This window comes from Onychomys torridus, chromosome 21, assembly GCF_903995425.1.
Source record: "Onychomys torridus chromosome 21, mOncTor1.1, whole genome shotgun sequence".
Classification (NCBI taxonomy): domain Eukaryota; kingdom Metazoa; phylum Chordata; class Mammalia; order Rodentia; family Cricetidae; genus Onychomys; species Onychomys torridus.
Window position 1 is genome coordinate 39,173,239 of NC_050463.1, and position 22,353 is coordinate 39,195,591.

Consider the following 22,353-nt stretch of genomic DNA (forward strand, 5'->3'; position numbering starts at 1 on the left):
CCCAGTAGTGGGAATGACAAGAGTATATCAGAATTCTCAATACAGCTACTTTCTTTTTTATTGTGATGTGAACCATGGTGTCTTTTTCACCTCAATTAGTATAACCTCTCACATTCTAAGAGGCCCTTCTCCCAGCTGATTCTAGATTGACAAGTTGACAACTAAAATTGATGGTATCACATGTAGTTATCCAATATCAGGGAAATTAATCTTTCACAAAAAGCCGTAAGGAGGAGCTGGGAAGATGGCTTGGTGTTTAAGAGAGCAGGTTGTCCTTTAAAGGTCTCTGGTTTGACTCCCAGAACTCATGGTGTTTCACTACCATGTAATTTGAGTTCTAGGACGTCCAACATCCTTTGCTGGCATCTGCTGGCACTAGGCAGGCATGCAAGCCAATACCTGTACACATTTTAAGAGTGAAAGAGCAATCTGTAGAATCTCATGTTAATAAACTGGGAATTGTGGACTGAATAAATTTGCATTTTTATGTCCGTCTTTGCTGTAAATAGTAGGTCTATTACAGATATAATAATACAGCTCCTTTTTTCCCCCATATAGTTCACATCTATTCTCAACAGATATAAGAATCCAGTCACCTTTTTTTTTCTTTTCATCCAGGCTCCAGTAGTTCATCTTTCCTTCTTTCCTGCCCTAACAGAGATTTTTGTCCTTAGACCTTGTTGTTTACAGGATGTCTAGAATGAAAGAGAATCAGATGATCCATTCCTCTTCTCATGATTGATCCTCTGTGGTTTCCTTCTTTTCTGAGTAAAGTCTTAAGTCCCTACAGTAGCCTCTTAGGATCTGTGTCCTCTACTTGCTCGGTTGGCTAACTCTCCATTCCCTTACCTGGTTTCAGAGTTATTAGAGGCTTACTCTCTGTTCCACTGTTGGGAGAACACATCTTATGGAAATCTTTTTGGCTTGTCCTCTAGATTTCTTTGGCATTTTTGTCATATGACACGAGAAATTTTTTTTACCTATACCTTAAAATCGTTGACCTCTTTGTCACTAGCTAGTGCTACTAATATATTCTGTCTTTTGTTTCTTTCTCTTCAGTACTTAAAACTCTTGGGAATATTCTTTCACTTTTTAAAAGGCTTTATTTGTTGCCTATTATTATTTTTATTACCTGTGTATGCAACTCCTTGCAACAAGAGTAACAAACATCTCTGAGTCCCCCAACCTGGGTTCTGAGATCTGACCTTGCTTCTTCTAATAGAGCAGCTTGTACTTCCAGCTACTGAGCCTTCTCTCCTGTCTCTTTTCTAGTTACTGTTTATTCTGCTCTTGGTGGAAGAAAAGAATTTCCTTGGGAACAAAGATGTTTCTTTTAATCATTCCTCCTACCTGATGTAATGGTAGTTACTTGATAATTGGTCAGGTGCATAAGTGTGTGGACAGTACGTTCGGAATGAGATAGAGGAAGAAAAACATGACCCAAGGAAACAACAGTACACCCTATGGTGATAAGCAACATGTGGCCCTTGGAGAATTTGAAACATCCTTATTTCCAGAACATGTTTTGGTTTTCATTTTAAACCTTTTGGAAAGTTTGAGGAGGGCTGTGGTAGCAAATTGGTTATTAAAAGATAGCAAGCTTAAAATTATAAAGATGAGCCGGGCGGTTGTGGTGCACGCCTTTAATTCCCAGCACCTGGGAGGCAGAGCCAGGCGGATCTCTGAGTTTGAGGCCAGAGATCCAGGACAGGTCTACACAGAGAAACCCTGTCTTGAAAAACTGGGGAAAATTTTTTTCCAGTTGGACAGGAGTAGTGGTGATCAAAAAAAGAATGGGTAATTTTGAGAGATTGACAAGTCTTACAGGAAATGACTGTGTAAATTGCTATTGGACTTTACATACATCATTTAAGTATAAGTTAATGTTTTTTTCTACAGAGTATTTGTAACCCCGTACCCAAGTGGGGTATCTTTTTAAAAATTTCTTCATTTAATTGAGGTGTGAGTACAAGTGTGTAGAGGTCAGAAGACAACTTCCACCAATTGTAGTTACAAGATAGAGCTCAGGTCATTGGCTTGGCACCTTTATTTACTTGCTGAGACATCTTGCTAGCTGGACCATAATGCTTTTCAGTGGGAGTACTCTTTCAGTCTTGAATTTAGCATCGTTGTGTGTGCCAGAGAGAACTATTGGCTGACATCTACATCTTGAGATGTGAAAGTGTTGGTCTTAATGGTAAAGTGTTTATCCCAGCAGAGTTCATTAGCATGAACTGAATTTGTCTTTGTTTGAAGCCTCTTAGTTATTTGTTTCTGCATGATTGAGATAAAATACAGTTCAGAACTCTATGCTCGTGTAATTTTGTTTGTTCTGTGTTTTTAAAACTAAGTGCATGAAAGGTTGTTGATAAATTTTTCACAGATAATTGTCAGGCTCTTGTTACTGTGTAAGGCAAGTCTTCCTCAGTCTCAGTTCTATGAGAGAATTAAACCTTTTTGCCCCAAATTATCTTGTTAATCATGGTTAATATTTCTCCATTGCTAGAGCAGTACTTATTATGTGCTGTCCTTGGGCAGATTAACAAAATGGTCACATGAGTGATTTTTGTGTGTTTTGGTTCAGAGGAAGCATTCCCTTAGGAGAAGCTGCTTAGAGGTGAATTTCACTTTCCTGTATTTTTGAGTTATGTGAAAATGTTACCTGCCCCATCCACAAGGCTACAATAAAACTAATGCCTGTATGGAATCTTCACAAGTAGACTTTTAGTGATTTTAAGGTATCTTTTCAGATTATATTTAAGAATATTTCTTAGTTTTTTTTTCATGGGTGGGGGGCGGGTGTTGAGACAGGGTCTCTCTCTATATGTAGCTATGGCTGTCCTAGACTAGGCTGGTGTCTGAACTCACAAAACTTTTAAAAATATATTTATTTTTATTATATGTATGAGTGATTTTCCAACACGGATGTTTTGGATCCCTTAAAATTGCTCATAAGCTGCCATGTTGGTTTTAGGAACTGAACCCATGTTCTTTGCAACAGTAGTGAGTGTTTTTAGCCCCTGAGCCATATTTCCAGCTCTCATATTTTAAGATCTTAAAGCTTGCAAGTGAAATTCTAAGGGAATATTGATAATGAAGCACTTGGTCTAGAATTTACATGATAAGCTTTTTTATAGACTCACCCGTGTCTTTCAAGCCACTCTCTTTGTAACTGACTATATGGTGATAGTTTTCTAATATTGATTTGTTGGTAGTCTATAGCTTCTGTTTTAAGGTCAGTAACTCTGTCCATAATGTGTAAGTAAAAGACATTGCTGATAAAACTACTTGTGAGAATGTTTACCTGTGTTTTTCAGTGGTTAGCATTCAAAAGTTTGGTAGTAATGGTATGAAACAGTTGACAGAACACAAGTACAGAGGAAAGTAAATATCCATGTTTTCTGCAGTAAAGTGTTTTCATTAACAAATCCTCATTTTGATGTTATCTAGGCTATCAAGTACTAGCTCCAACTGCCTATTATGATCAGACTGGTGCCTTAGTGGTTGGCCCTGGAGCAAGAACTGGCCTTGGAGCTCCAGTACGGTTAATGGCTCCAACACCTGTCTTAATTAGTTCAGCAGCAGCACAGGCTGGTGAGTATAACATTTTTAGAGATGATATTTTTCTGGAGTTCAATTTTTTTTTTAATTAAATGTGTATATTTAAATATTCTTCTCTGGGTAGTTTTAAGAAGTATCTGAAATTTATTTTGCAGCAGCAGCAGCAGCTGGGGGAACTGCAAATAGTCTTACAGGCAACACAAATGGTCTGTTTCGGCCAATTGGCACTCAGCCACCACAGCAGCCACAGCAGCAGCAGCCAAGCTCTAACCTGCAGTCTAATTCATTTTATGGGAGCAGCTCTTTGACTAACAGCTCCCAGAGCAGCTCTTTATTTTCCCACGGGCCTGGCCAACCTGGAAGTGCATCTCTTGGCTTTGGAAGTGGTAGCTCTTTGGGAGCTGCTATAGGCTCAGCCCTCAGTGGATTTGGCTCATCAGGTAAGTTTGTTTTAAAAACAAGTGTACTTTGCTAAGTGTACCTGAGGTATTTGAGTTTTTAATATAAAGACAAGCAGTAATAAGATAGTATATGAGGGATAGGAATAAAGTGTGGGGCTTTTAGTTTAATTTCACAGAATTCCTGTCAATCTTTCAAGCATTTACAAATGTTTAGCTTAGTTTAGCTGCCCATCCTCCCCTGCCCTCCCCCCCAGCTTAAGAATTTAATACTCTAAATTTTGCTCATCACTGGCTCTTCCTTATTTCTCCATGGTGTTGGAGAAGGCAGATATGTTGCCACCTAAAATATGGATAACTTAAATACAAAAATACTCATTATTGAGTGGTGCATTCTTACTAGGTTGGGTAGCTGATTATGATTTTCTCTAGTTGCCATAACATCTAAATAATTGTTGAAACACTCTAAACAATTCCTTAAGAAACAACCAATATACATGAATAATTTAGCCTTTTTCATTGTAGTTAATCTAGTAGATTGTGTCTACTTAGCTTAAGAAATCATAATTTTAAAACACCTTCACAATAGGTAAGAACAGCTTACCCTAATTATGTTGATATAATTGGTGGCCTTCAAGAGGGCACAAATACGAATTTGGACTTCAAGGAATTTTTTTATACTCTAAAGTCCTTAACATTTATATTTAATAACTCTAAAATCCTTAATACTCATTTTCCATCTATTTTTACAGTTCATAGTCTTTTCTGATGTGGAAAATGACAACACTGGGTCTTTGGGTGTAGCTCAGTTGGTGTAGAGTGCTTGTCTAGCATGCACAACACCCTAGGTTTGATCTCTAACACAGCATACTGTGGATGTGGTGATACAGGTTCATAATTTCAGTACTTGAGAGGTAGAGATGTCAGAAGTTCAGGGTCATATTTTGTTACATAGTGAACTTGAGACCAACCTAGCTACGTGAGGCCCTGTTCCCCTCACAGAAAAGAAAGAAAATGACAAGACTAATGCAGTGCTAATTATCAGTACTTGCCATTTTTCTGATATCTTCTGAACTTTTAATATTATTCATCTTTGTAGTAGAAATGACCTAGAACAACTATAAAATTGTGGGAAGTAAAAGGCACCTTAAGTACCAAAGAAATATAATGCCATACTTGCCTACAAAATTTTCTAAATAATGAGCACAACTTGAGCAAATCTGGCTTGGAGATTGTATTCACTTGGGTTGGTTTTTTTTTGTTTGTTTGTTTTTGTTTTGTTTTTTTCCTTTTATGTGTATGGGTGTTGCGCCTGCATGTATGTCTTTGCACCACGTGTGTGCAGTGCCCTCAGAGGCCAGAAGAGGGTGTCGGACCTCTGGGCCTGGAGTTAGAGTTGATTGTGAGCCACCACATGGATGCTGGGTTTCCTCTGGAAGAGCAGCCAGTGCTCTTAGACACTGAACCAACTCTACTGCCCAATCCTTTAAATTTTCTGCTTATTTCATTCCTTTGGAGTTGATTATCTTAATGTCCAAGTGACGCATTCCTGTGAGACTTATTCTTTGATTCTAACCCAGTTGAGATATTATCTCCAAAGAATCCTAAACACTCTAAGAAAAACTGAGAGAACATACAGCTTAAAATAGATGTCCTGGACACAACACATAGTTTATAAACTATAGATGTCGTCCCTTATTATCCTTGGGAGTGGGAGAGGGGGACAGCTTTGATAAACTCCATATTCCTTTCTCTAATACATGTTACTGATGCTCTAGTGCAGATTCCTGAGTCATCTACTCAGTTCTTTCAGATTCCCATTTGTCTTAGTGAGGAATTTCCCCTTATTTTAAGACACTGGTCTCAGAACTAACCTTCATGCCTCTCACTTTATTCTGATGCCTTGTCCGGGAAATAGCCATTTTACTTGCTTTTAGGAACAGTAAGACTAGCACATAGCTCAGCATTGGAACAGTTGTCTAGCATGCATTAGGCCCTGGGTTCAATTCCCCGCACCATGTAAAAGTGAAATTTTAAATTAATTAAAAATAGGAGGCCTTACACTTGACACCTGTAACTGCCTCAAGTTTCATCTTTACCATTTTTTTTGACATTCTGTGAGAGTCCATTCAAGTGCTATACATATGTATTATTAAAACAAATCTGTTACTACCATGTCACACGATTTCATACTTCAGTGGAATCTAAAATACATAGTTGTTTTTACATAGATTTTTCTTACCATTATGATAGTTTTATTGTTGAACAGTATTAAGTACTTCAATTTATAATACAGTTGTCCAGGGAGTGGTAGCCACTGTAATGTAACAGTTAAATCATCCTTTCCATGACCTGTTATTTCTAGAGTGATATTTTAGTTGAAAGTTTGTGATGTAATATTTCATGCATAGTTGATGAATGAGTAATGATTCCAGCATTTGTCTAGCTTCTAAGTATTTTAAGTATATTTTGTTTGTCAATGTTGCGGGAAAATTACATACAGAGCTAAATTTAAAGTGCTTTATGTTCTGAAGTAATTTGACTTTTAAAAAAATTACTCTTTTAAACATTTTTTTAAAAATACTTCCTTTTGGAGGAATATATTGCTTGTATCATAACCAGTGTCTTTTGGTTATTTGGCAACGGAATGATAATGCTGCTGCTCTTAGGAGAGAGCTAGTGTCTTTTTCCTAATCAGATAAATTGATTACTAAAATGGTTACGTTAGATAAATACAACATGTAATAAATGTTTCAAGCAATCACTTTGACAGTGTCCTTTTAAATTTCATATTTGATAATAGTATATATTGACAATTTTTTCCAACATCGAGACAAAAAGATTTATTATATATTAAGGCTTAATTTAGATTTACTATTAAAGTGCATATAGCTTCCTTGCAGATTCTAATTCTCACATGTAAGGTCTTAAAATGTGAACTTTTCCATAAGTCATGGCCAGGGTTTTAGAAACTGCATTGGATATTACAAAAGTCAAATGTTGCATTATCTTGCGTGGTGCAGTGTCATAACTCCCCCCCCCCCCCCCCCCCTTTTTTTCTGTGTAGGTATTTGATTTTTGACCCAAAAAAAACGAGGGTAATCAGGGTTCCTCTCTGTGTTATAAGCTCAACTTGGTTTGCTTATTTGTGTTCTCTAAATTGTTTTCTTTAGTACGTACCATGTATGACCTCCTTATATATGACTTGGGATATAAAAACCAAGATTTAATAGACTTTACAATTCCTTGAAAATTGCCATATTGGTCCGAATATAGAGCTTGTCCTTATAAAACTTTATTTGTCACATTAAGAAATATTACATGAAATTCTTCACTATATTAAAAGTCTTTGGTTAAAAGAGATTAATACTTCAAAATAAAAATGTTCTGACCCAGTTTAGAGATAGGAATTTGGGGCATCCCTTTTACATTCTCAGTAAAGGATTTGACTATCCACACGCATGCTCCTTTTATAGCCAGTTCTTGGATTGTTCTTCTGCGCATGCATTCCTATCTAGCTCAGGGGTGGGGGACTTTACAACTTGAATAAGGAGCTCAGGAGGCCAGTGCTAGAATCTTTAAAAAAATGCGGGGTCCTTGGGGGTAAGAAGGAAAAGCTTATCTTTGGTTTGATATAATAAAGACAGGCATTAATTTTCCAAGAGAAACTTTAGTGTTCGGGAGTTTTGTTTAACAAATTATATGAACAATACTGAAAAGTTATCTTCTGCTTGTATTTCACAACCAACCAGTAATATTCGGGCCAATATGGACTTAAAGGGCTTCATTTGAACACAGCTGAATTTCAAATCAGATATGACTGGTGAGGGAAATTTATGAATATTCCATATTAATATGATTGGGGGCATTGAGTTGAAATCTTAAGAAACAGGTTCCAGACATTAGGATAATACCAAAGTAAACCTTATTTGAATTTAATCTTTACCATGTCCTGAAACAGATAACTTTGCAATTTAGAGTTTATAAATCATACCAGGGTATTAAAGCACAGTAATCATGTGTTGGTGGTAAATATGTGTGAAATAATGAAACATACAACTGCTCTGTTAAGGATTTGCTTATTTATTTATTTGGGTGCATTTATACCCTTCTATGATTACTAAGTTGGTATATATAGTTATCACAGTAATTATCTTCTCCATAATGTTTCTAAAAATAATTATTGTGATCACTTCTATTATTGCCCAGCAAGAGTTGGGGATAGGTTTTATTCAGTTAACACTGTGTGTAATTAGGGTTTTTTTTATTTCTTCTTCAGTTGGCAGTTCTGCAAGTAGTAGTGCCACAAGGAGAGAGTCTCTATCTACTAGCTCTGACTTGTACAAAAGATCTAGTAGCAGCCTAGCACCCATAGGGCAACCATTTTACAATAGTCTGGGATTTTCCTCCTCTCCAAGTCCAATAGGCATGCCTCTGCCAAGCCAAACTCCAGGACATTCACTTACGCCACCGCCATCACTTTCATCACATGGATCCTCATCCAGTTTGCATTTAGGTAAAAAACAACCCAAAACCCTTTTTATTTGTATGTATACATGTATGTGTGTTTGTGTGTGTGTTTTAATATATGTAAAATATTGAATGTTGGATAAAACATGCCAAATTGCTTTTGCTTTTAGATACTAGCCTTTTGAAAAAGTTCTACTTTCCTGAAATTCAAAGTGAGGGTCTAATGTACAGTACAGTAAGGTAAAGACCCTCTTTTGTATCTTATGTTCTTTTTATGACATACAGCGGTGTGTTTTTCATGTCTGTGCTTTTGATTTGTGTGTTTTAGAGTATCTGAAAAGTCAGCTATTTATACATGATAGTGAAAGAAATTTTTACTATCAAAAGTTTTTGCACACTGTAAGAAAACACTAATTATATAATAATGGTATATAAATAGTTTAGTGCAGTGTTGGCCATTTTACCAAAAGGTTATATCAGAAAATATCAGTTAATGTGTGTGCATCAGAGAAGTTAATGGACTTCTCTTTTGAATATGCTAAAGGACAAAAAGAAATGTTTTCAGCATGTTGTATTCCTAAAGGTGAAACATTTAGAACTTTTATTTCTGTCTCTAGTTAAAAATTATCCTCACCTCCAGATTATTAAATTGATGGTTACCCTTTATTCCTCCCTAGGAAGCATTTGTCCATACAGAGAATAGTATTTTTTTGAGGGATTTTTAAAAATATTTTAGACATTACAGGCTGTATAGTGAATCCCTATCTCATCAAAAAAAATCAGCTATTAAATTTAGGCTTCAAATTTTGGTAATTTATTTTAAAGTACAACTGAAATTAAAGGATTCTGTTGTTGGCTTTATGTGCTTGAAAAGATTTTAAAAAGCTTGTGAATTTTCTTAAAGTAACATTATTATTATAAACAGACTATATAAATTAGTAATTCTTGTTTACTCTCCGCAATATATGGATATAGAACTTTTTCCTCAAGTTCATTTGATAGACTAAATGTCCAAATAAAAAAGGTATTTGTTGGCAGTGGTCATCATTTTAATTTATGTTATTACATGGTGAGCTAGGTTTCTTTATTAAAAGACTCTGATCCTACACCCCAAATTCTGAAATTTTGCTCTTTGGAAGATTTGTTCTTTTGAATGTGTTGAATATGTACCAGTTAGTTTATTCAGAAAGAGTCCTGAGGGCTGCCTTGCAGCACTACAGTAGCAAACTTGTCTAGAGTATAGATAGCCTCAGCCTCCATTATCAACTGTCTTTGTCACAAGAGCGGCTCGGTTTCTTCTGTTGTTACCAGACTCTCCACTATAAGACATGCATTCGAACCGTGTGCAAACGTTTGGAACACAAGAACCATAAAAGTGCCAGGCATGGTGGTGCACACCTTTAATCCCAGACAGAGGCAGGTCTCTGAGTTTCAGGCCAGCCTGGTCTACAGAGCCAAGTTTTGGGCAGCCAGAGAAACCCTGTCTTGAATAATCAAAACCAAAACAGAAAGAAAGCCATAAAAAGAGATGTATAGCAATAGTTTTGTGTTTGTTAAAATTATATTTGTTGTGTCCTGTCATCTTTTCATAGGTAAGTTTCAGATTAGGTTCTGTTTAACTGTTGTTACTGCTTGTGTTTGTTCACTGAGAGCCTGTATAAATGGACTCATTCTATATAGCTTGCTAAAAAAGTGAGTAGACGTGATGACTTTAGGTGTCTGTAATTATACTACAATCTGGATGTGTGTTTCTCCTTTTTAGACAGTAAAAAAATCTGGCTGAATTACTTAGAGAAGGAATTGTAGTCAGTTGCAGGAAATACTTAACATCTAAGCAACCATCCTGTGTTACAGCCAGTGTTGTTGTCCCCAGACCTTCAACTGGAAATCAGATACTCAAGCTCACTTCTGATGGCAGTTAGTAATTACCGGTCCCATTTCTTCTGCAAGCTCCCCATTTTCTAGTTCTAGTCATGTGACAGACAGTGATTTTTAACAAGATTATCCCTGGCCGACTTGAAAGTAATTCAGATTACATGAATTTGCTCTTTATATCCTTTAAATGAAAATAATCTAGTCCATACTTTCTTACTATTGGATCATGAAGCAAAGCTTCTATGCTTTGTGACATAAAAAGAATTATATTGAAACACATTGTTGCTCTTAGGGCCTGGCTGACAGAATTTGCTGCATAAACAAAGCTGACCTCAAATTAATGATGATCTTTCTGCCTTTGCTACCTCAGTGATATAGAAAGTGATTTTGAATTCTGTATCATTGAATTAGATTTCTGTGTAAGTCAATATCAAGATTGCTGATACATAAAATACTTTATGGAAGTAGAATTTGTATATTTGCTTTTATAAATCCTTTTTCTCAGCTCCTATAGGATTATCTGAGGACATGCTTTATATCGCCACTACTGCGGAGACTAAGGCAGGGATGGCAGTAAATTTAAGGTTGTTAGCCAGGGCACTTAGCAAGACCTCTGTTTCAAAGAGAAGGAGCAGATCCTCCTGCCTTACCAGGATTGATGAAGTTAATTATAGATTCTTCTTGGATGAGAGTGGAAGTAGTAAACATACACCTGTTAAATGGATCCCAAGTTCTTGATGAGACATTAGCTTTAAAACTCAGCTCTCCTTTTGGTCCTGCTAGCTGTTTAAAGTCCACAAAAAGTGCCAAAAAAGCAACAGTCTCTGTTTCTAAAAGAAATTTTTTTCCAAAGAGTAAATATGTAATCAGCATGTATCATGAAAATTGCTAGAGTCACTTTTATTGGACACCTATTTTAGTTCCTAAGTTTTGAATTTTTTTAAATAAAAATCTTATATTTAGAACTTGTAAGTTTTTTGGTAATATATTGAACTTAGAAGAATGAAAAATAGTCTTAGCCTTCCAATATGTAATATAAAATCGGCTTTACTTTTCCTAAAGTACTGTAGCAACAACATTGTTATAACTTAATTTCTTATTGACTGATTTTCTTGGGTGACTGAAATATCTCTATAGTTATTTCGTTTGAGTCATGGTCCAAATACAGAGCCTTTTTAAAGTTTGTCTTTTCATTTAGAGTTGTTTTTTTCTTGTTTCCATTCATTTTTAAGAAATTGTCCTGTTGAAATTTCTCACATTCTTGAGTTTACTGATTGCTTCCCTATGGTGGCAGAAAACATATGTTTTCTTGTCAGTGTTCCTGTAAATGGAATTCTATCTAGAACTTTGGTTAGGTAGTAAGTGGGCTTGTTTGGCAAGATGGGTCTGGGTGCTTTCTGTTCTGTTGGACTAGCAAGATACATCAGATTGTCTCGTTTTTGTGAAATTGTTAGCCTAGTTGATGTAATGTTTTAGCAACTTTATGACCATTGCCTAAAATACTTATTCAGACAAAAGCAAAACAAAAATTTGCTGGGCGGTGGTATCACACGCCTTTAATCCTAGCACTTGGTAGGCAGAGGCGGGTAGATCTCAGTGAGTTGGAGGACAGCCAGGACTGTTACACAAAGAAACCCTGTCTTGACCAAAAAAATAAATATATATTTCTTCAGAAGTTACAAAATGTTGTAACTATAAATTCACTATTGATGAATTTACTTTATAACTTCTGGGTTACTCTGAAAGGCCATTCTTATAGCAGTTAGGATAATGTGTCATACTTTTATTTTCTAACTTTCAAAATAATTACTTGATGTCTAGTTTTGAGCCAAAAGTTATACTATGTTTGGCCCCCTCAGATAAATTCTGTGTCATTACTTTTTAGGAGAGGAAAAGAGAATATTGTTTTATATATATAGCCAGGCTAACCTCAAACTCACTATACAAGCCCAGACTAGCCTTGAATTTGTAATCTTTCTACCTTGAAAGTGCTAGCATTCTAGGTATGAACTACATACCTGTTGAGGTTTAGTTAAAATTCTGCTTCAGGGTCAGCACTGAGTAGTGAGTTATTTTCTGGTGTTACGTGTACGTGAACAGTCTTTTACTTGCAATTGTTTAATCACACCTATGTGAAACGGGCATTTTAGTTGAGGATGCATGTTCCGCACCTTGCATTATAATACAAGGGCATCGTGCACTCTTGTTTTTCACTTTAGTAGTCAATTAGTTATATGAACTGGTCAGTATTAAACAGACTTTGTGATTGTTAATTTTGTCCAACTGTATGGTAATTTAAGTGTTGTAGGCAAATGTAAGATAGGCTAGGCTATGCTGCTTAGTTGGTTAGGTTTTGTGGGCATTGTAAATTTGTCAGCTTATAGTGGGCTTATTGGAATGTGATAGCCTAGGTTAAGGAACATTTGTGCTCGACTCTTCATGAGGAACACTGGGTATTTACAATGTTATTTTACTCTTTTTGGAGCTAGTCAAGTATTGCCTGCCTTCTTGTATCTCCCCTTTAATAGACTTAAAATATGTTAATGGTTTCTAATTTGTCCCAATACTTATGTTCTTAATATTTAGATTAGTTTGGGGCTTCTTAGGTATAAAGCACCATTTTGTGTCTTTCCTTGGTTTTGGTAGACGTAATGCCTTCTCAAAAATGTGCGCCTTCTACCCCCATGGAAAAAAAATATTAAGATGTATAGTATGAGCCTTGAACTCAGTGGAATTAGTTGATTGAAAGATGGCTATGAATTGTGACGATTCATTAATGTCAAGGAAGTAAATAGGAGTACATTCATTCTGGATTAAACATTTTTAGAACTCATCTTTTCTCCTAATCAGAATATTTTGTGTTAAAAATGGATTACTACTAAGACCTTTTTTTTCCTGTGTAGTAGTATTTGCTAAAATTTCTGACTTTGACAGATTTGTTCAACTGCTCCTCTTAGAGAGGATGTATAAGAGTGAACAGATGGCAAGTTGATTGTTAGGCTATGTCCCATTTTTGTGTTTTATCTGTGATTGTTAAAAGCAAAGAACCAATAAGAACTTTTTCAAGTGTTAACTGAGTAGCATTAGTCATTTTTCCCTAATACCCCTTCATGTTCATCATTTCATTCTTAGTGTTAACATAGACTGGCTCAATGCTATCCGTATAAAGTGAAAACATTAAAAAGTAAATGAGCCCAGAAGACTCAGACTAATAACTGAAAGAATTGAGGCCAGCATACAGTTCTGACCTTTGATATTACTCCTTTTCTATTACGCTGTTACATGAGGAATGGAATGATTTTTTAAATGTATTTTAACTAGCCTTTCAAGAAGTAATGTTTACATTATCCTTAGGATTTTTGTTTCCTTAGGAAGGCTTATTGTATAACATTATCAGACTTAAATTCCTTTCTCAGTTTAGTTATTCTTGAGGGTTAAATAAAGAAATTCTAAAATTGTGTTTTATGGGACAATTTATAATTGGCTTTCTGCATAAAATTTTGTTTTGTTTTTATAACGGGATTCTCACTGTGTGATTCTAGCTGGCCTGGCACTGACTGTGTAGACCAAGCTGGCCTGGAATTCACAGAGATGAATTCTGTCTCTTCCTTCTTCATTGCTGGGATTAAAGGCGTGTGCTTCCATACCTGGCTGCAGATAAATTTTTACTGGTTTTGGTGGTGCTGGTTTTAAGACAGAATGATTTAATTTTTACTCTTATGATTTTGTTCATTATGCTTACTATTAGTTATTTTTTTCACAATTATAACCAGATAACCGACCAGAAGCAGTAAAGGAACAAGTTGATTTTGACTTGTGGTTTGAGGGTACAGTCCATTATAGCAGGAAGTTGTGCATCAGGATAGTGAGGTAACGGTTGGTTACATTGTATATGGAGTTAGGATTTATAGAGACATGACTAGTAATGCTCATTCATTCTGGGAACCGTGGGTGTGGGATGGTGTGGTCCACATTCAGGGATGGTTTTCCTCAGATAAACCACCGTGGAAACACCCTCGCAGGTGAGCCTTGAGGTCTGTTTCCTGTTTATTCTAAATCCAGTCAAATTGACAGTGAAAATTAGCCATGAACCCTTTAAGCATATCTGTAACTTTGTGGTTCTAATGTTTGTGAGGGTTTTCTCCAGTTTACTTAGTTTAAATGATTCTAGATTTAAGACAGAATACTTGGTTGATCATACACTTTTGGCACTAGATCACTTGAGGCCTAAGTTTAAATTTGTACAATTTGGACTTCTTGTCTAAAACTTGAATCTTTGAGCACTCAAACGTCTCCTGTTACTTGGAACATTTTCATTCAAGTTTTCAGCCTGAGCATACTCAGCATTGAATTCTACACAAATACTTACTTGAAGTCCTGAGCATTTCAGATGAGGATGTAGCAGGAATCTTAACAGGTCTAATTAATAAGATCAAATCTGAGGCCAGTTATTGGGGTGAACGCTGGAAGATCAGAGAAGCAGAACAAGCTACAGCTTCCTCACCATGCCAGTTCCTCAGCTGGTCTTGTTTCCTCAGACTGCAGGCTTATGTATCCTCATCCAGAATGGATCTCAGCTGAACTACTGCTAGAAGCCTAAAAGCTTAACCAGCCAAATGCTTAACTCTCTGGTGCCTGGTTTTCACGCCTTATATATCTTTCTCTTTCTGCCCCCACTCCCTGGGATTGAAGACTGGATTTCTGGGATTAAAGGCGTGTGTCACCATGCCTATCTGTTTCTAAAGTGGCCTTGAACTCAGAGATGCGGCTAGCTGTGCCTCCCAAGTGCTGGGATTAAAGGCGTGCGCCACCACCGCCCAACTTCTGCTATGGCTTGTTCTGACCCATTTTCTAGCCACCATTTTTGGCTTTGTTCTAGTGGCTGTCTGTTCTCTGACCCCAGATAAATTTATTAGGGTGCACAATATTGTGGGGAACACAATACCACCTCATGAGGAACACTGTTGCCCTAGACTTCATGAGGTGAAGAGATTGCAAATAAGTGCCCAGCTGCAGAGGCTGCACTTTGATAACACATACCCAGAAGTTACTATATGAAAAGAGGTATCATGCAGAAAGAAGCAGTTTGTGGTTACAGTTTGACTCGATTGGCACACTTGATTTTTAACTCAAGGATCCATTGTGTGTACACATAATCCTTTAATTGTGTCGCTGTTGTCTCCTTCATGCAGTTTTTCCTTTTCCCTATATTCCATTGACTGAACTGTATGTGCCATCCCATTTTTAAATGGAGGAGATGATTTATGGGATGGGAGATAGAAAATTAAGTCTAAAAGAAAATTAAGTCTAAATTTTTATGTTTTAAAATTCATGCCCACTGCTAGAATATTTTGTAGATGAGAGCTTTTGCTCATATTTATTTACTTGATTTTCCAGCTTCACTGACTTTAATTGATCGTTTACTGTCATTTTATTATTTGCCCATTGTCCGTCTTCCCATTTCATTTTCATACTGTAGTTCGAAAGCCTGAGAGCATTGTAAAGGTACTCACGAATGACTTCATTTAGTGTCATTCACTTTTTTTCAAGTTTTTAAAAGAAATATTTTTAATTGACAATCATTGGAAAAGTGTAATCAAGAATCCATGAGGCAGTCTTGAAGTACACTTAAGAACTGCATAGTGCTAGATAGACCTTACACAGTTGCAGTGACTAGACTTCTGACATTGGCATGGAGCACCCAGAGATAGATGTGCTCATTTCATCTATTAGGACTGTAGTTGCTACTCTAATGCATGAAAAAGGTGATCTTATCACTGAGTTGGACTGGAGTAATTGCATGTCTGAAAGGGGCAGTGAGCTTTAAGTTTTGTTTCACTCACTCAAGTAGATAGACATACACCATTTTTAAATGAAATGATTAATTTTCAGTCATAAAATCAAGAACAGAAATTTTGATTATGTCTATATGGTTTATTCAGATATTTCAAAGGATTCTTTTATTTCTTTTTAATATCTATGCAAATAAATTAAAAGGATCTTATTTTACAATTTTAGAATCTTAGACTTTATTTCATTATTTATATTTTGTTTTGTTTTTTGTTGTTTTTTTTCGAGACAAGGTTTCTCTGTGTAGTTTTGGGGCTTGCTCTGGAACTCACTCTGTAGATCAGGCTGGCGTAGAACTCACAGGGATCCGCCTGGCTCTGCCTCCCGAGTGCTGGGATTAAAGGCGTGGGCCAATGCCGACGCATAAATGTCTATGTCTTTTAAAAAAATACTGTAAATAGAATGTAAATAACGAGTTTTACTCATAATTACTAAGATGATGTGATATACTCTAGCTGAGAAACACCACAACCTCTCTTCTCTATCATCAAGTTTGTATGTTTGTGGTGCTCTTACATTATTTTATTAAATAATTTAGTTCTACAAGAAGGTAGTAATTCTCTGCAGTAGAAACAATAATTTTCCTTTGTAGTTCATACTAAGTTTTTTGTTGGCAGGTTTATGGTTAGAGTTTTTAGGTTTATTTTTCCCAGTACATCACAGGTTAGAAAGCCCAGACCTTTTTATAACTTTAAGAGTTTGCAAACAACGCTGGACGGTGGTGGCACACTCCTTTAAAAATCCCAGCACTTGGAAGCAGAGCCAGGTGGATCTCGAGGCCAGCCTGGTCTACACAGCGAGATCCAGGACAGGCACCAAAGCTACACAGAGAAACTCTGTCTCGAAAAACCAAAAAGAAAAAAGAAAAAAAAAGTTAGCAGACTCAGTTAAGCAGACTGGTACACTCCTGTGATCCCAGCATTTTGAAGACTGAGGCAGGAAGATTTGTAAGTTCAGTACCAACCTGAGCAACAGTTTGTGGTAGCAGATTGACTCTCAACAAGTTGTGGATTTCAGGTTTTCATTTTTTTATTGGGCATGTATATAACTATTGTACCATTAAAAACTTATTTTTTTTTTATAGTTAATGAGGTTTTTGCTTTTATTTTTAAAAGATTTTTCTAGCAGTGATGGTGCGCGCCTTTAATCCCAGCACTTGGGAGGAAGAAACAGGCAGATCTCTTGAGTTCCGGGCCAGCCTGGTCTACAGAGCAAGTTCCAGGACAGGCTCCAAAGCTACATACACAGAGAAACCCTGTCTCAGACTAAACAAAAAAAGATTTTTCTAAGTTTGGTACATCTTTCACAATAACTTTCTAGTAGAGTTCTTTACCACTTAATAACAGCAAGGGAGAAAATAAATGTGCTTGTGTGTGTTCATGGTACAATTTATATTTATAACTTAAAGAACAGATTTTGATACTGCTAGCAGTCATGGCTTAAGAGAAATAACCTTGCTTCTATATAATTCATAACTTCAATCAAGAAAGGCTGCTGAGTTGCTGGAGAGATGGCTCAGCACTTAAGAGCACATAAGTGTGCTTGGTGAGGACTGAAATTCAGTACTCAGTGTCCTTCTCACTGTCATATGTCACTTTGGTTCTAGGGGATAGATACCTTCTCATCTCTGAGGGCACCGGGGTATATATGATACACATACATACACGCAGGAAAACACACTCATTTAAAAAGAAATATAGATACACCTCAGTGGTCTTTTCACAATGGCAAAAAGTATTAGAGAAAAGCCAAATGAAGCCAGAAAGGATGAAGTAACCTTTGTCCTTTTGTCCATGGCAATTAATTAGTAGAAATTTACCTTGCTGATTTTTGGATGGAGATGAGAAAAGGAGTTTTCGGAGTATTCTTGTCCTCATTGATCTAGAAAGGAGGTAGTTTTCATGAAAGAAATCCAAGCAGTTTTGAAACCAGACAATCATTCTCTTTTGATAGAATAATGGAGATGGAACTGTATGTTTTTGAGGGAAATGATACACCAGTCTGAATACTAAGTGAATCATATGTTAAAACCTGGTCTGTTTAAAATAGTCTGAATATAGGGGGTTTAAGTAAAGAATCATAGACAATAGAATACCAGAAGCTTCTGTGTGAAAGAACTTCTGTTCTGCAGTTACCCAGTGTCTCTACATATTCTCACAAACTTATACATTTAATGTGACATACTTGCTATATTGTGCTTTTAAATAATAGCCTATCAAGATGGCATCAAACTTCTTACTATCATCACTTCAGTATCTAAATATGTAGTCCTTAAAATAAAATTAAGGGGCTGGAGAGATGGCTCAGAGGTTAAGAGCACCGACTGCTCTTCCAGAGGTCCTGAGTTCAATTCCCAGCACCCACATGGTGGCTCACAACCATCTGTAGTGAGATCTGGTGCCCTCTTCTGGCCTGCAGTCATACATACTGTATACATAACATAACAATAAATAAATAAATAAATAAATAAATAAATAAATAAATAAATAAATCTTTAAAAAAATAAATTAAATTAAAAAAATTCTTTGTAGTTTGAGAGATGGCTCAGAAGCACTGGCTGTTCCTCCAGAGGACCTGGGTTCAATTCCCAGGACCCACATTGACAGCTCACAACTGTCTGTAAATACAGTTCTGGGGATCCAACACCCTCACGCAGACAAAACACCAGTGCACATGGAATAAAATTAAATAAATTTAAACATATAGTCATTGTCTTTTTCTCCAACAAAATGCTTATGTATCTATGCTTAAATATATAATTATTGGTAATAGTTAGAACATTTTTATATGGTTTATACCCTATATAGTGTCAGTAATTTTCATTCTTTTTTTGTTCTTGTTTTGTTGTTGTTGTTGTTTGTTTTTGAGACAGAGTTTCTTTGTGTAACTTTGCGCCTTTCCTGGAACTCACTCGGTAGCCCAGGCTGGCCTCAAACTCACAAAGTTCTGCCTGCCTCTGTCAGTAATTTTCTAAGTTTACATATTACAAATGATATTAAATGTTTTCTTTGAAATGTAGCAGAGCATTTCTGAAAACTTAAGTTGTTTATTCAGCACAACTAATTAGTAGTTACACTTTCTTGATTAAGTTATTAGGTTCTTAGGCTTATGTTAACACAAAATGACATTTGTGTCAAATGATGACATTGTGTTACATGTCATCGTTACAGTGAAACACCATAAAGCAATGTTGTCAGTGCAGAGGAACATAAAAAGATATGAACTTTAGTGTATGTACATACAAGGGTTTTTTTTTTGTTTGGTTGGTTTGGTTTTTCGAAACAGGGTTTCTTTGTAGCTTTGGAGCCTGTCCTGGAACTCACTCTGTAGCCCAGGCTAGCCTGGAACTCACAGAGATCCACCTGCCTCTGCCTCCCGAGTGCTGGGATTACAGGCGTGCGCTACCACTACCTGGCCAAGGTTTTTAAATATGAGGAAAGAGTGAAAAACAGTACATCTGAGTCATACTAACCTGAGAAATCCTGTGTTATTGCATCTTCAATGAATTGAAGTGACATTCCTATGTCTTACTGTCCTTCCGCCTTTCACACCAAGGTAGGTACATGTAGTCTATGTTTAAGCATGCTAGTACTCAGTGTTCTAGTCAGTGGATGAACACCTAGGTGACTCAGAGAACAGGAATGAATTTTCTATTTCTGAAGACTAGAAGTCTAAAACAAATGCAGATCTGGTCATACACTGAAGGTTCTGGAGGTAGCTTTTTCCTTATCCTCTTTGAGTTTCTGGTAGATGATACCAGTTTTCTCTTTTCTGTGGCTTGAAGATACAGAACTCCAGTCTGCCACCATCAAGTCAATACATGACTGTCTCCATAAGGATCTCTTAGAGCAGTGGTTCTCAACCTTCTTAACACTGCAATCCTTTAATCCAGTTTCTCATGTTGTGCTGACCCTCAAACCATAAAATTATTTTTATTGCTACTTTATAACTGTAATTTTGCTACTGTTAGAAATCGTGGTGCTGGAGAGATGGCTCAGTGGTTAAGAGCACTGACTGCTCTTCTAGAGGTTCTGATTTCAATTCCCAGCAACCACATGGTGGCCCATAGCCACCTGCAATGAGATTTTAAACTTAAAACTGTCTCAACTAGAGAAAAAATAAGGTCCACTGAGATGGCTCAGCAGGTAAAGATACTCAACATGGAACAAGCCTGGCAACTAGACTTGAGTTTCTAGGATACATAGAAGATGAAAGAAGAAAACACACAGAGTTTTAAAGAAAACAAGGAATAGGGTTGATAAGGATAGGCTCAAGACAGATTAGGAATTGCTATTCCAGATTGAGTGGGAGGTGAATGGTAATTCAAACTAGCCAGATGTGTTTTGCTTGGTTGCTGCAAACAAGAAGTCATTAGACTTCTCAGAGAAATTGGAATTGTCATGAATGAAATTGAAGGATAATGTCAAGTGGCATGTCACTTTGCTGTCAGATTCTAGACTGAAGTGACAGTACTGAGTCCTGGTCTGCTTGTTCTACACACCCACTCATAGACAGTTGTTTTAAAACTAGTGAGAAGGGGTTGGGGATTTAGCTCAGTGGTAGAGTGCTTGCCTAGCAAGTGCAAGGCCCTGGGTTTGGTCTTCAGCTCAAAAACAACAACAACAACAACAAACTAGTAAGAGAGGTCTCGTGAATAGGATCTGTCACCCTCTCACATAGCAGGTGGCCCAAACGCAGTGGCAGCAGAAGCACAAATAAGGGTGACCAATTTGTTTGCTTGTTCTAAAATAATTTTGGAATAGTTGGGGGTCTTATAGAGAAACAGGGCAGTTATTTATTTGTTAATCTCAAATTATTATTCGTTTAGATTGTCTAAATGTTAGAATTTTACTACATTTATTTTATCACCAAAAAGTAGTATCTTTTCAAACTCAATTTAGCATTATTAACTAAAGAAAGGTCATGTCGAGAATTGGCTTTGGGGAGCAAATAGAATAGCATCAAGGAATGTCTATTACAGAGACATTACTGATAGGTAGTGGTAACATAAAATAGGTATTGCCACATAAAATCACCATGGCAATTTCGTGTTGACATTCATTAGTGCATTAAGGGTAAGTTTAGACCCCACTAACAGCAAAGGTAAGCAGTGGTAAAAAGAGTGTATGTATGTACAATTAGAGGGTGTAAAAGTAGCTAATGAGTATAGTTTTTGTAGAAGTCATGCTAATTGCCTGTGCTATGTAAGGAACACTTGGTAGAATGCTTGGCTGGCATACACAAAGGCTTAGGATTTGCTCTCATCACCATATAAACCAGGTGTGGTAATGTATTTCTGTAATCTTCAGAAGTGACAGCAAGAGGATCAGAAGGAGTTCAAGGGACTCAAGGCAGGGATGCATGTGACCCTGTCTCAAAAGTAAAGAGGCCTAGGCCTATAGGAGGACTTAGTCAGTAAGGTGCACCCCAGGATCCGCATGATGGAATGAGAGAACTGACTTCTGTTGTCTCACCTCCACACAAGCACCTCATTCCACCCCCAAAGAAATGTCAAATAACTAAATAATGTGCTTGTAATCGGTCATTCGTGCAATTATATGAACAGATAACAAGAACTAGAAGGGTTGGCAGTAGTGATGAAACCTGAACAAAATTTGAAATACTGAACTTTATAACACTGAGAGTTTCAGCTGTGACTACAAAGATAATTAGAACTGAAGTAGAATTTGGCTAAATTATACACACTTTAAATAGAATTGTTCTAGAAAGAAACTTTAGGCATTATATATGTTACATAAAATGTCTATGAGCTAGAAAGATGGTTCAGCAATTAGCACATAATCCTTTTGCAGAGGACCCAAATTCGCTTCTGGCTTTGAGTGGCATACAACTGACTACCTATTATTACAGCTATAGAGCAGTGATTCTCAACCTTCCTAACACTGTGACCCTTAAGAGTTAGTTACTCATGTTGTGACCCCCCCCAACCATAAAATTACTTTCTTTGCTACTGTTGAGTCATAATGTAGATATCTGATATGCGACCCCCAAAGGGGTTCAATCTACAGGTTGAGAACTGCTGTTCTAGGGGGCTTTGACATTAGTCCTCTAAGGGAACCACCACCTGGGTGCATGCACCCACATATGTGTATATACTTTAAAAATATCAAATCTTTTTCCCCCTAAGATTCAGGTTGTGATTGAGTAAGTATGTTAGACATCAGTTATCTAGCATGTA

At 36.7% G+C, this 22,353-nt stretch overlaps 1 protein-coding gene across 4 annotated transcripts in view; it reads left to right on the plus strand.

The window, feature by feature from the left end:
- Pum2 (pumilio RNA binding family member 2) overlaps window positions 1-22,353 on the plus strand; it is a 78,200-nt gene that overhangs the window by 45,702 nt on the left and 10,145 nt on the right. For 2 of the 4 annotated variants that reach the window (XM_036170593.1, XM_036170596.1), the window contains 3 exons: window positions 3,451-3,594; window positions 3,717-4,001; window positions 8,239-8,475. In XM_036170593.1, coding sequence (XP_036026486.1) covers window positions 3,451-3,594; window positions 3,717-4,001; window positions 8,239-8,475 — 666 coding nt within the window. The remainder of the gene's footprint in view (window positions 1-3,450; window positions 3,595-3,716; window positions 4,002-8,238; window positions 8,476-22,353) is intronic. The other 2 variants (XM_036170594.1, XM_036170595.1) reach the window with 2 other exon arrangements.